Consider the following 14,613-nt stretch of genomic DNA (forward strand, 5'->3'; position numbering starts at 1 on the left):
TCAAACCTGTTCATCAAACCTGTTTTCCACATTTATTTTCTTATAATTTTTTCTTTCTCCCTCTCTCTCCTCTTACATCCCCACCTCCTGCACGTTTTTCTCACATCCATTTATTCTCTATATTCTATATACTCGGTTATTCTTTCTTATATCGTTATTTCGTTTAACAGTGACCACTGTTGCAAGTGTTTGCGGTCTAAATGTTCATCTTCTCTCTGGTCAGTGTGAAATTACAGGTACTACAATTTTTTCCTTTTTATTAAAATGACCATTTGTATTAAATTTATGACATTAAGTTATACAAAGATTTATATTAAACAGTAACATTTTGTTTCAATTTGTCTTGTTTGTTGTATTTTAATGAGATTAAAATAACGATTAAGATTTATTAATAACTTTTTCGGAATGATCATATTAATTTTTAACATGGACATCATTATCTATGTGACGAACAGCGCAGTTGTATCTTTGACACATACATCTATTTGAAATGTCGAATTTTGTATGCACATTAAAAATTCTAACACAATGTTATTAAAAAAACACTTTTGATTCGTGAAAGAGACTCAACGTTACGCACAACGTTCACAATTGTTAAACATGCGGCAAGATGTTTGAATATGATCTAAAAAAATAGAGATGTGCATTAGAAACAAAATTCTATCATTTGTAGACCACACATCCAAACATTTTGCCGTGCGTACTACGCACGCATATAACAGTAGATAACAATCATATTTTGTTATGTGCTTGTATTTGCTGATGCATCAGATGGATATTTATTAAATAATTTATTAAATAATTTTTATTAAATAATAATTTATTATAACTATATAATAAATAACAAAAATGGTACAGGACTTTTCTGCTCCGCTTAACTGTTTTATTTGCATATAAATAATGTATAATTATGAGATACTCTGTATATAGCTAATTTGCCTAACCAAATATCAATAAAATAATATATTATCGCAGAAATTAAAAATATTGATACAAAGTGCTCATGTCGATAGTATTGTAGCGATACTAATTTAAATTTGTTTTTTAGATAAACTTCTCTCTTATACGTTCCTATATTTCCTCTTTTCCTTTTCGTGTTAGAAAAAAAAGAACGATACTAACATTTTAATTGAAAGAGAAAACCAAGTTTATCACTAACTTTTTTTGAAGTTTTTCTGAAATTATATGCTTAAGCTGTTGTCTCACGTAAACGGTATTGCATAAGTAAAACGATTGGACATTACATATATACAGAAAAACGAAGGTAAATGTTTATTGCTTAATTTCCTATGAATTCATCTTTATGTAGGTCAATTCTCTTCTGTTCGTCATTCTGTTAAGTCGTTTTGATCAGTGCACAATTTTACAATTTTACAATTTTTATAATAACTTGTTATAAAAAGGAATAATTAAAAAAAAACATTGTTAAGCTCAATACAAAAATCTTTTTATTAATTCAGTGATAATATTACTCTTTGACGTTATTGGAAAAAACGGTTTTTTTTTAAGTATCTATATCTATATTTTATCTATATTTTAAAATTAATATATTATAATTGTTATAAATGTTTATTGATTTGCAGTAATAAAGGAATAAAACGTAATTGCTGCGTTCTAAAATCACATTATGTTGCTACGACAATTTGCAATTATTTTCTACATCTGTATAAACGTTATCACATTATTTAACGTCTCTGCACATAGTCACAAATTTAGTGATACTCGTATTCATACCCTCCCAGCTTATGCCATTGCTTCAGTAGCTGACCTTATTGACTCGACGATATGTGGGAAGGAATTGCAGAAGTTTCGAAATGCTGTCGATCAACGAATATTATGGGGCTTGAAAGGTAAATAAGGTTTATAATCATTTTTAATTGTACGTTGATAACGCACTACTATTTTAAATCGGAAAGCATATTTTGAAGAACAATCATTTATGTTTTATCCATAGTGCATAAATTAATTGTTATATTGAGATTTAATTATATAGAGATTTAATTATATTTCAATTAAGCTTAATTCTCCACAAATGTAATGCAATTATTATTTAATATAAATAACAAATAAAGAACGATTTGAGAGTTCTAATTGAGAGCTTTATTGATATAAATAAAACATAATGTAAGATATGTTACTATTAGTTTATATTCTAGTTATGTAATTTTGTATTATGTAATTTTATATACTCTATAATCGTAGTTAAGTTACATAAATTACTTTTTTATTTATCTGTTATATAAAAAAATGATAAAATATACCGGGTGTTGTATGTCATAGCAATTGTTATGTGTCGTTGCTATATATAATAAAATGTCTGTAAACTTCTGCCTTTCCTTTTATGAGCAGATTCTTTGGAATATTCTAAGACAAAAGTCTGTCAAGGCTAATAGTTTTTAAAATATTAAAAATTGAAGTTCACAAATAGAAAATCATTTTGCACGCTCAGGCATAGTGATATAACAAGCTATTAAAAATGAAGTCTCTTTAACGACATCGAGATTCTTAAATATATTCTTATTAAGGAGAGAGCCTCATACACTAATAGATATTAGAGTCAAATTTGACTCAATTCCTTAAGTTAAGTAATTTTGTTTTTAACTACCATATGTGCTGAAATTCATTATTTAAAAAAAAACATGTTGCACAACAACAACACAAAGAATACAAAAAAATTGGACTGTACAAGCTAAGCTAGGTGTAGGTCGCTGTTTATATATTGAAAATAACAAATATAAACAATTTACATAACAATTTACATTTACAAACGTTTTGACTTTTAATATGGTTATCTTTAGTGTGTAAAAAATTTGTTATGACATTCGTAATTCGTTATGACATAATTAAAATTTGTTGAACAAGGAAGAGCGCCGTACGATTATCAATAGATGAAATTGTTGTCGCATAATTGAACTCCGAGTCTAATGCAAATCAAGAACAACTCTTTATTGGTCATGTACGTATTTTTCTCGATCTGGTATTTAAATTAGTTTTGATTTAGTTTAATTATACACTCGTCGACCAATATTAATATTTATAATAGCTAGAAAAAGCTTATAAATATTAATTATTGATCGCGCACGATACTAAGCAGACTTCTTCTCGCAACTCTGATTGCGTCTTTGCTTATAATTTCAACGAATGTATAATTAAGCTAAATCAAAACTAATTCAAATATCAGATTGAGAAAAATAAAATTCGAAATACAAGTGAGTTATTAGATGATATAAATTAGATGATATAAAATATAATATAAATTAGATGATATAAATATAAATTAGATGATATAAACTGTCAAATGAAATAAATAGTAACAATATTAATAAATATAAATAATACAAGCTAATTACGGAAATAGTATGAGTTAAAAAAAATATCGAATAATGATCACGTTAAGACAGATTAATTACCTGAACTGAAGAGTGTGAACAAAAATTAAAAATTGGTAATACTTGATCGAAAGCAGTAAAACCAAGATGTATTAATCGAAAGACCCATTCTCAGTAGTGGCCAAGGAAATTGTGGGAGTGAGAGCAAAGAGGAAAAGATTAAAAACAAGGGAAAAGTGAAAAACAAAAGGAAAGGGAAGGGGAAGGGGAGGAATGAGATAAAAATTCGAAGGAGATAAAATTTCAAGGGAGAGAAGTTAGGAATCGGAGAAGGAGTTCAGGATAGGGAAATACGTATCGGAGAGGAAGTCCATATCACTTTGTTTGGCTTGTCAGATCTTGTAGTTTTTTTAATAGGCACCATTTCTGAAACAAGTTTTCTTATGAAGCAAGGCTTCTTGTCCAAAATTCTGACATTCTCTCAATCAAACGAATAATTTTCCGAAGAGCAATGAATGGAAACCATGGAAGGAGAGCCACTTTTTTTTTTTTTTATTAATATCAGTAACATGTTCGTGGAATCTCGTCTTCAATTGTTTTGTCTGTCCTACGTACGTGACTTCATTGCAACTGATTTTATAAACTACATCGCAACGTGACAGGCGGTATAATTTATCCTTGCCCATGATAATAATTTTTTTTTAAAGTATTTGAAAGGAAAAGGCAACACTAAGATCATGTACCTTGGCCGGCGATCGGAAGTTCTCTCCGGAGATTGCAAACATAAGTAAGCAAATTTTTCTTTAGTGTTCCCGTATTTTCTTCCTTATCTTTAAAATTTAGTTTGTCATAAAAAAGGTATTTTAATTGTTTTCATAGTCAGTTCTAAAGAATAATCATTGTTTAAAAGAATATCAATCGAATTCTCGTAAGTTCTTGGAATGAAATCATGGATGTGACAACTAGATTATTTTATCCACCATAAATACCATAAATAATACCCTTTTTATGTTCCAAAGGATGTGAATTGTAATTGAGATATCTCCCTGAGAAGGTGGAAGCAATTGAATATAATTTTATCATTCTCAATGATGATCAAAACATTAAGGAAGCTAAGACGACGATTACTTTCTATTTCGATCGTAAATTTTATCGTCGTTTTAAATTTTATAGTCGTTCGGGTAATGAGTTGAAGATTTCTAAAATGTCCGACGGAGCACACAATACAATATCGTTCACATAACAGTAATAGAATGGTAACTGACAAGGTAGGCGTTCGATCGCATCTTTAAATCCTGTATGAATAATTGTAAGTCAGTAATCATAGGAAATAGTGGTGAACTCATCGGTATGCTGAAGACTTGTAACAACTTGTAAAAATTGTAAAAATGGCGACACATAGGAGACAAAAATGTGTATATTTTATATTGTTCTCTTTGCATTATTATGTTTGTTTATTATTATCTTTGTTTATTATTTAAAAATAGATTCAATTAATAATGCAAATCTTACAAAAAAAAAATTCATTTGGTTTTTTTGTTTTACTGTATTATGAATACAAGCAGCGCTACATGCCAACAAAATGCTTGCACGCCGACAAAAATGGCACATCAAATTAACATTAATACTACTACATTAATACTATTCATAAAATACATTTTTTTTTTATTAAAAAAATATTTCTCTAGTAGTTCAATATTACAATAACACTCTAAAAATTTTAAAAGAATTAGTCTTATCATTTCATCAAAAAAAAAAAAAAAAATTCGAAAGAATCACTCAATTTCAGCGCATGAGGCTCTTCCCTTAAAAAATATTTTTGCTACTATATCGAAACCGATTCGTGGTAATACTTATTGTATCATTATATCTGAACGGGAAAAATATTACTTTTATTATTTATAATCTTTAATCGTTAATAATTAAAAACTATATAGCCTCTATATGTTTATTTACGCATATATTAGAATTTTCGAATATTCCAAAAAATCTATTCTTAAAAAAGGAAATACTGAGGTTTTATCTCATAAAGGTATCTCGCAAACACAATAATTTAATAGTATAATACTAGTATAATAATAATGTATGTACTAATAGTATAATAATGTATATAATAATAATAATAATAATGTTACTATTTCTGGTATTTTATACTACTATTTTATTTTCTGTTTTTAAGTATTAGATTCCAGTGGTGTATTTAATTCTGGTTTCCTTTACGGAAATAATTATTGGCTGGGAAGTCGTAGTCAATGTCTCGATACAATGAATACAGCTCGTCTACTGAATTCAAAGCAAAAAATATTAAATGAGACACTGTATTATGATTATTATGATTCACAACAGCAGTTTCCTTCTTTTGAAGTGAATTATTTTGTCGCTCATTTTAGACACAACAATACTCTTCAGTATCATGTGAATGTATTTGAAGAGGTAAATTTATGAAAAAGCTATATATGTATAATAAAATTCAAAAAATACATAAAATTCAAAAAATACATTTATTTATAATGTTAATTTATATGTTAATTTATTGTATTTGTTAAACTTACTAAATTTTTAAATTAAATACAAAATTGAATCAATAGAAAATTAAAATGTAATTAATACTGTATATCGTTAATCTTTATATTCTTATTTAAACTTGCATTTATTTGTGTTTAAAAATGGCACAATTTGGAGAAACGAAGAAATATTAAAATATACAAGGAAAAGAAATTATTTATTAAGAGATTATTTAAATAATTTATATTAATTCTGCAAATATTTGCAAATAGAAGCTTTTAAATAAAACTCAAAAAAAATCATGATTTAAAGAAAAAAGTATTAATTGTTTTGTCTTTTTAAATATATCAGCAATGATATATTGTTTATTACTTAAAAAACCTGAATGACTTATAAAAGTTACAAGAAAGATTTTTTCGCTCTTTAATAGTTTTGAATAAAACATCTTGTAACACTTTACGTGATATAGTTTTGATATGAAAATATGTTGGCATGTTTATCAAAATTCGTAAGATGCTACGCCTGCAGCGATCTCTGACTCTTCCAGTTAGTAATGTCACTACAACAATTTGAAATTTCGCGGTTAGCATGCAATTTTTTATTTTTGATGTCTCCTCGTTTTATTAATAGAACAGATTTATAAAATATACATTTCTCTTCTAATTAATCCAGTAATTTAGTCATCTAATGAAAACCGGCTATAATTCAATTTTAGATGGTCATTTATTGATTATTAGAAAGAGAGTCTTTCATACAAGATTGTTCTATTTCGATACAAGACTGACAAATATTTTCTTAAAATGTATTTTTATTTTGTAAGAATTTTTATAACATGTTTTCAACAGTTCTGACACCAGATGTTTTAGATATCCGCGAAGTAATTAGAAGCCTTGAATTTCCATTTTTATTTAATTAGTAATTCCAAAGCACTTCCGTTATTTCTAATTTTCCTTAATAATTCCTTTCTATAATAAATTTAAATGTAAGACTACAGAAAGTTTTATTTTTTTTCAGGATGTGATTTTACTCGGACTCTGTTTGCCAGCGTCGTGCTCTACAAATGAATTAAATTTTATTTTGAAAAAAATATTTCGTGATAAAATTTTCCTGATCAATGATCTCTATTTCATGGATTTTAAATTGATCGAGATTAAAAAACTTAAAGATGATTATGAATGGTTATCCAGTAAAATGTTATTCTTCATCTGGTAGAGGAAAACATAAATATAGCAATTATTTTATGATAAAAGCAATATATAATATATAGATATGATAAAAATGCATTTTAGTATTACAAATAATTTTTATGTTAATCTTTTAAAAATCTAATTAAATATCAAAAAAAAACTTTTGTTTGTAGTGCTGCTCTAGCGTTTTCTTTCTTCATGACAACAACTGGAACGATATATGATATATTTGTGTATCAAAAATATATAAACAAAAATATGACAAGTAATAATACAACTAATAATGGTATGTATCATATGTAAAATCTTTAAAATAATTTGTAAAATGAAAAATATTTTTCGTTTTAACAAACTTATCGTCTTCTTATTATACACACTTCATTTTCAAAAACATTTCTATTATCCGCACTGAATTTATTAAAATTATTAATTATGTATGTATAATAATTAATTAATAATTAATTAATTATGTATGTATGATAAATTTCAATTTTCTTCATCATTAATATAGACATTTTCTTATTTAATTGAGGCATTTTTGTTTTTCAGTTAATGTATTATTAAGAATCGAAAAGTATAATTTAGACGTAAAAAACATGACCAAGAAAATAGAAATGGAAACAGATTTATCTCCATATCGAGATAGTAAAATTGAAAAAATATTAATATGCTTCTCCGTTTATAGAAATACGAGAGAAATATTTAATACAAAACTAAATGCCGGTGAAATACCTGTCATTCACGGATTAAAATTTTTAAGTATGTTATGTCAAATTTTCGTTCATATTTTTTATTTCTCAGCAGAATTTGTCAGTAAGTACTTTACAATATTGAAACGGTAAACATTTTAAGATCTGCATAATGAAATTTATTTCGTGAATACAGATAATAAAGGATGGTTTCTGAGATATAATGGCAATTTTTGGATTAGTTTATTTGATACTTTAATGTTATCAGTCGATATTTATTTTCTTTCGAGCGGTTGTTTAGTGACTTATTTGTATCTGAGAGATAAAACGAATAAAGAATTGATTAAGCCAATTGGTTACAGACAAAAATTAATGACTTTTTCTGTATATATAATAAAAAGATTTATACGGTATGTATTTCCTCACTTAGATAATAAAATAGTATCAATAAAATGTTTGTTTTTAAATTCTTTTTTTTTTATTTTTTTATTTAATTGATAAATAATGATTAAATTATGATAACATTATCTTGATAACAGTAAAATATTATGTTATTTTACGTTGATTGATATCAAATATTGCAAAACAATGTAATAGCAACGTTATCCTTTAAAAACAATTATAATTGAATATTATTTAGAAAAGTACAATAATTGGAAAAAAATTTTTGATTTTATTTTGTGATCCAATGTAATTTATTTTTATTTCTATAATTAGAATTTTATTTTAAGGCTAACTCCGATTTACATGATGGTATTAGGAATATTATTATTAAGCTCAACTAAGATTCATAAGATCTCACAATTTTACATGTACGAGAAATCATATGAAACTTGCACAAAATATTGGTGGAGAAATCTTTTGTACATAAATAATCTCTTCGGCCTCGAGGAAATGGTAACATGTAATCTATTTAAGGAAAGCTTAAAATTATGTTTAGGGGCATATAAATCTTTTACGTTTCATTTTTATTACAGTGCATGAGTTGGAGTTGGTATTTAGCTAATGATATGCAATTTTTTATAATTGCTATAATAATATTGATGTTGTCAACTGTGTAAGTTAATTAATCATTGACAATAATATAGCTACGTGTCTCTAATATATTCGGAAAAATATCATATCGTAATTTCAGGTACTTTTATGCCGCTGCTGTGCTATTGGGAATACTTTTAATAGGTTCCGTCATCCTTAATGGTTATATTTCATATATTTATGAATACATTCCAACGTAAGTTATTGAAATATATTTTATCTATCTATACTTATCAAAAAATTAATTGTTAATGCTTTTTTTTTTTTTTATTCTTGTAGTTGGGGTGAACAGTATAGACTTGCGGATATCTTATATTTTTCACCATGGATTAGAATAATTCCATATATTATGGGAATAATTACAGGTTTCATTTTAACGAAAATAAATAACTTTGTCTTAGAAAAGGTAATGTTTAACTTATATTTTATGTAAGTTTAAGTAAATTTTGATTAATAAGAATGTTAATTTATAAAAGCTATACAAAGCTACAATATGTTTTTTTGTTGCAATTTTATTGATTATAAATTAATTGTTTATAAATAAATATGCAGGGCGTCGCATTAATCAGTCCATTGGAATATTTAATTGATTTACCATACTCTTGAACTTTTTTTTTTCCATTTCAAAAATATTTTTAACTGATTCTTTTTTTTTAAATATAATATAAATTAAATATAATATAAAAATTTATATTATATTGCATCGGCAAATTTGTACGTATAAAACAAAAAATCTAAATACGTCAAATTAATATCAACATATTCTTGATGTATGTATATATATATATATATATATATATATATATATATATATTAATTCGAATATAATTAATTCATATCCACACAGCAAATGATTATTTGCCAACTAATTTTTTTTTTTTTTTTTGAGTTGACTTTAAAGTCGACTATTAGTCGGCTATATAAATTGACATTTAGTTTAACTAAAGTCAACTTTAGATTTCTACCGATTTATAATACTAACAGTCGACTTTGTGCTGTTTGGGTATAATAAATATCAAAAAATATTAAAAAATAAAGTTTTTTTTTTCTTTTAATATCTATAAAGTCTTAAAGTCTTTAAACAAAGTATTTTTGAAATCATAATAACTTAAGTAGCATCTTATACTTTTTTTTTTCCAATCAAAATGATCATAGGATTAGAAGCATCTTTCCATAAAAATTTCTTCATAGAAGGAAACATAAAAGTTAAATAAAAAATTAATAATATTAAGTTAAAGATACAATATACATGTTTTAAAAATATCTAAAAATCTTTTCAAACAAAGAATTTAGGTATCTTTAATACCTCAAATATTAAATATATTAAAATAAAATAAAATCTAAATAGATTTCGGTAAAAATATTCTTGTAACATTTGTTATAATATATAAATGTTTTAAAGATATTTTAAATACTTTCAAATGAGTATAGAAGTCTTTTAAAAGTGCTACGAGAATATCTTTTTAGATATCTTTTAAATGGCTTTTAGATATCTTTTAGATATTTTCTCATATTTTCGAAACTTTGATATTCACTGGGATCATATTACGTAACAAAAATATATGATTTCATGTAAAACAATGGCGATCATAAAATGTCTCAATAGTGATGCTATCTAAAAAAAATGAATCAATATTAATTATACAGCCCACTTGATATTCTACAATTTTTATCTGACATTTTTAACTTAAATTTAAGGATTTTGAAATATTCTAATGGATTGATTAAAAAAAATGGAACACTCTAGTATAGTATATATAGAATATATATATAGATATATATAGAATAAAAATATAAATAAGTTATAATATTTTATTATTTATAATATTACATGTTTAGGATTTACTATAAATTCTTACTCTATTATAATAATATGACAATTTTCAGAAAAAAGTAATATTATGTTGGTTGCTTTCGATCATTAGCATTATTTTTATAATATTTGGTCATTATACATCCGTACAATATACATCCGTTAAGATTACTGCTATTTATATTGCCTTGCATAGAGTGTTTTGGGCCATAAGTTTTGCATGGGTTGTAATAGCATGTTTTACTAAACACGGAGGTTTGTTTATTTTTTGGAACTTATTTATACAGAAACAGTTGTTATAATTAATATGTATGAAAGGTTAAAAATTATTATTTGTTATTTATATTTTACTTATTATTAGTATTACTTTTTAATTTTATTTTAATAATTATTTTTTCATCATAATTATATATTATAGTTTCAAATTTCAAATATGTTTCTTTTTCTCTCTCTTTTTTTTTAAACATTATTTTAACGATAATATAATGATAATAATTTAATCTTATTATAGGCATCGTTAATCAGTTGTTATCATTCAAAGGCTGGATTCCTCTCAGCAGACTTACTTATTGCGCTTATCTTTTAAACCCTATCATTATACGATCAATTAGTTTGTGTAGTGAAGCGCCATTTAATTTTCAATTTTTTTTGTTTGTAAGTACATTACGTATAAATATTTAAAATTCTAATAACAACGAATATATGATTCCAAAATATATTGAATATAAGATATGGTTCTCGATAAAAGAATATGAGAATGGGGTATAATGGCAATGAGAGCACAACGCACTAAAAGCGCATAAAATTTAATAATAATCAATGTTGCGACGGAATAGCTAGAATTATATCACAAGACGCCGCCACACAGAGTCTCGAAAATGCACATAACGCGGTTTCTCTTTATATCCTTGCCCTTGTTTATATCATCGAGCCTGCGTTTCATGGCTCGAAGAATTTCGCGACAAGGACAGAACGCTGCCACAGGATCGGGCTGTGATTGGCTGGATTACAGCTTCCGATTTTCTTATATATATGAGGTCGCATTTGAATGCAGATCAGATCAAGTTTGACGAGCGTCATACACGGATCCGTGTGATAATAAAACGAGTACACGAGTCCTCAAACATTTCTGTACTACACGAGGCCGAGTCCTCAAACATTTCCGTACCACACGAGGCCGAGTCAACCATTTCCGTAATAATGAGGCCGAGTCCTCGATCAGTCCCGTGTGATAATAGTATATCAAGAAATAGTATTCGGGGCAACCTCCCGTCTACAAGCGTGTCTACATCGAATGTTGGACGCGACAATCAATGTAACATAATCAAAGTAACATAAAGCGGACATTTCGGCTGATCTTTCAGCCTTCGTCAGCGAAAGAGATAAAAAATATACAAATAAATCTACTTAGACGAAGAACGAATCGTAAATTCATAATCAATGTAGCAGCAAACATCGAAATTCATAACGCCGGTCGTCTCTCAAAATACGATGCATTTTCAAGAACAGTTATAGTAGTTAGTTATTTGCATACAACCATAATTTCAATTGGGAGAATGTTGAGATTTTAGACAGAGAGCCACATTTACACAAACGATTAATTTCTGAAGTTTTACACATTAAAAGACAAAAAGAACAGTCAATTTGCAGATTGATACTGAGTGCTTCCCGGAAGTATATGTGACTGCAATAGGAAAGCGCTCCAAAATTTGATTCAATGTTATTTATTTTATTTTTATTTTTATTTTCATACGGTTTTGTGATTTACGGTTACGGTTACGGTTTGTGATATGTTTCACACTTTTTATATATTTTTTTAACTTATTACTCCTTTACTTTTCTATTGTGGACACATGTATTTTTTTTTATCTGCAACGATTTTATTATGATCTAATTTCAGTGCAACAATGCACTTATAAACCAATTTTGCTCTCGGTTGCTTTCGTTTTTATCATATTTATTATGTATATTAATCTATTTCCATAAGTATATTATTACTTTTCGATTGTCGCTTATCCGCTACTTACACGTGTCTTTTCTTATGTATATTATTATCTTTCGACCATTTTTGTCAACCTTTCCGAAATTGTTTACGTTTGAATCTTGTTATCTCGATTGACAACAGTTACTTGTGTCACGGCATTGCGACCGTTTCATTTATTTGTTAGTGACCGCCTAAGTCTCGTTGCATCCGAGTGATATGTGAATTTTCTATTCGCGACGTCGGCTCTAAATTTATATGTAAATTATTTAAAAAAAAAAAAAAAATTTTTTTTTTTTTTTATATATCTATGCATTCTCTCACATCGTCTCGTATATGAACCACGTCAGTCATTTATAGGCATTAGTACAAATGCATCATAACATCATGCTTTGTACAATCTGGGATTTCTCAACTTTTGACCGTGTAATCGAGCAGTTGGTCATCCTAACAACTACTGTTCTTGAAGATGCAATTGTATTTTGAGAGATGACCGGATTATGAATTTCGATGTTTGCTGCTACATTGATTATGAATTTGTGATTCGTCCTCCGTCTAAGTAGATTTATTTGTATATTTTTTTTTATCTCTTGCGTTGAGGAAAGCTGAAAGATCAGCCGAAACATCCGCTTTATGTTATTTTGATTATGTTACATTGATTATTATTAAATTTTATGCGCTCTTAGTACTGTGCTTTCATTGTCATTATATCCCATTCCCATATTTAAAATATATATTTGTTATCATTTTTGTTTTCAGATTCCTATGTATCTGGGATATGTCTTTCTGAGTTTCTTCTGCGCTTTCGTATTGTCTTTATTGATAGAAATACCTTGTATCTCATTAACACGAATGTTCATCCAATACTTTAATATAAAAGAATATGATATAAATAAGAAAAAATTGTAATATTCAAATATATAATGTTGCAATTTTATAAATATGTGAATGTAAATCAGTTAATCTAAAGTTTTTTATTGAGATAAAAAAAAATTTGTAATTGTACACATAATACTAGAACACAATCGAGGGAGGTAACGTAGTGAATGTAGTACTGTAATTGTATACTTATTTGTTTTAATAATAAACAGATAATGATTTGTTTTGATAGCTATCATTTCTATATGGATAATAACATCGTGATGATAAAAAATGTAATTTTAAATAAAATTGAATTATTAAATAAACAAATTGTTAAAATACAATGTAATACTTTATTTAAATACTACCATTAAATGTGGGTTTATTTAAGCTGGCAATAGTTGTCAAAGAGATAGTTCTTTTCTAATTTTTTTTTGTCTCGCTCTCTCCCGAATCTTATAAAACCGTCCAGTGCATCGTGCCTAATAAATAATTGATTAAAATACCAAGACTTTGTATAATTAAACACTACTCTGCAACAGGTTCTGGGCCCAGGCCACATATCTAACAAAAATACAAAGTCTATTGAAGAAGTTTACCTAGTTGGACAAATACCGGTGAAAAGAAAATTGCTACACGCTGTGTGGAGTTGGAGGTTATGTTACCAGGAAGGTGAAAATACTTGCTACATAAAGGAGCTGCAAGGAAGGAAAACTAGTAAGAAGCTAAAAGATACACGATGGACGGAAATAACACAGTCATTAAACTGGAAGGAATAAAAAAATTGGAATGTTTGGAAATTCCAAACAAGGGTTTTATTGCGCGGTCAAAATCTAATCGACATCGTTGAAGGCAAACTAGTGAAAGGAGAAAACTCAGAGGAGCGGAAAGCATGGGAGATACAGGATGCTAAGGCTCAAACGATGTTAGTGATCAGGATGACTGAGGAAGTGATGCTGCACATAATATCCTGTACTACTTCAGCAGAGATGTGGCGAAAGTTAGCAAACATTTTTTAACAAAAAAGTGAAACTAGTATTCACATAATCCAGCAGAGATTCTTCCAATATAAATACGAAGAAGGAATGGAAATGTCAATCTTTTTGTCGAAAATACAGGAGTTACAAAACCAGATGGGAGAAGAGGTTTCAAAAAAGTTTGTCATTACGAAGGTTTTAATGTCACTGCCAGATATTTACAAACACTTCGTATC

The 14,613-nt window shown here is 27.0% G+C and overlaps 1 protein-coding gene across 1 annotated transcript; it reads left to right on the forward strand.

Moving 5' to 3' along the window:
* Window positions 1-142: 142 nt before the first annotated feature.
* LOC105422656 (nose resistant to fluoxetine protein 6-like) lies at window positions 143-13,744 on the forward strand (the record flags this gene model as incomplete). Its single annotated transcript, XM_089080640.1, has 14 exons — window positions 143-236; window positions 1,743-1,850; window positions 5,509-5,762; window positions 6,849-7,042; window positions 7,195-7,307; window positions 7,571-7,834; window positions 7,907-8,120; window positions 8,442-8,607; window positions 8,688-8,767; window positions 8,846-8,941; window positions 9,025-9,151; window positions 10,633-10,813; window positions 11,070-11,212; window positions 13,299-13,744. Coding segments are annotated over 14 exons (2,184 nt in total), but the record flags the coding sequence as incomplete, so codon positions are not given.
* Between the last annotated feature and the right edge of the window lie 869 nt (window positions 13,745-14,613).

Source organism: Pogonomyrmex barbatus, unplaced genomic scaffold (assembly GCF_055798465.1).
Source record: "Pogonomyrmex barbatus isolate J1 unplaced genomic scaffold, ASM5579846v1 scaffold1, whole genome shotgun sequence".
In the NCBI taxonomy this organism is placed as follows: Eukaryota; Metazoa; Arthropoda; class Insecta; order Hymenoptera; family Formicidae; genus Pogonomyrmex; species Pogonomyrmex barbatus.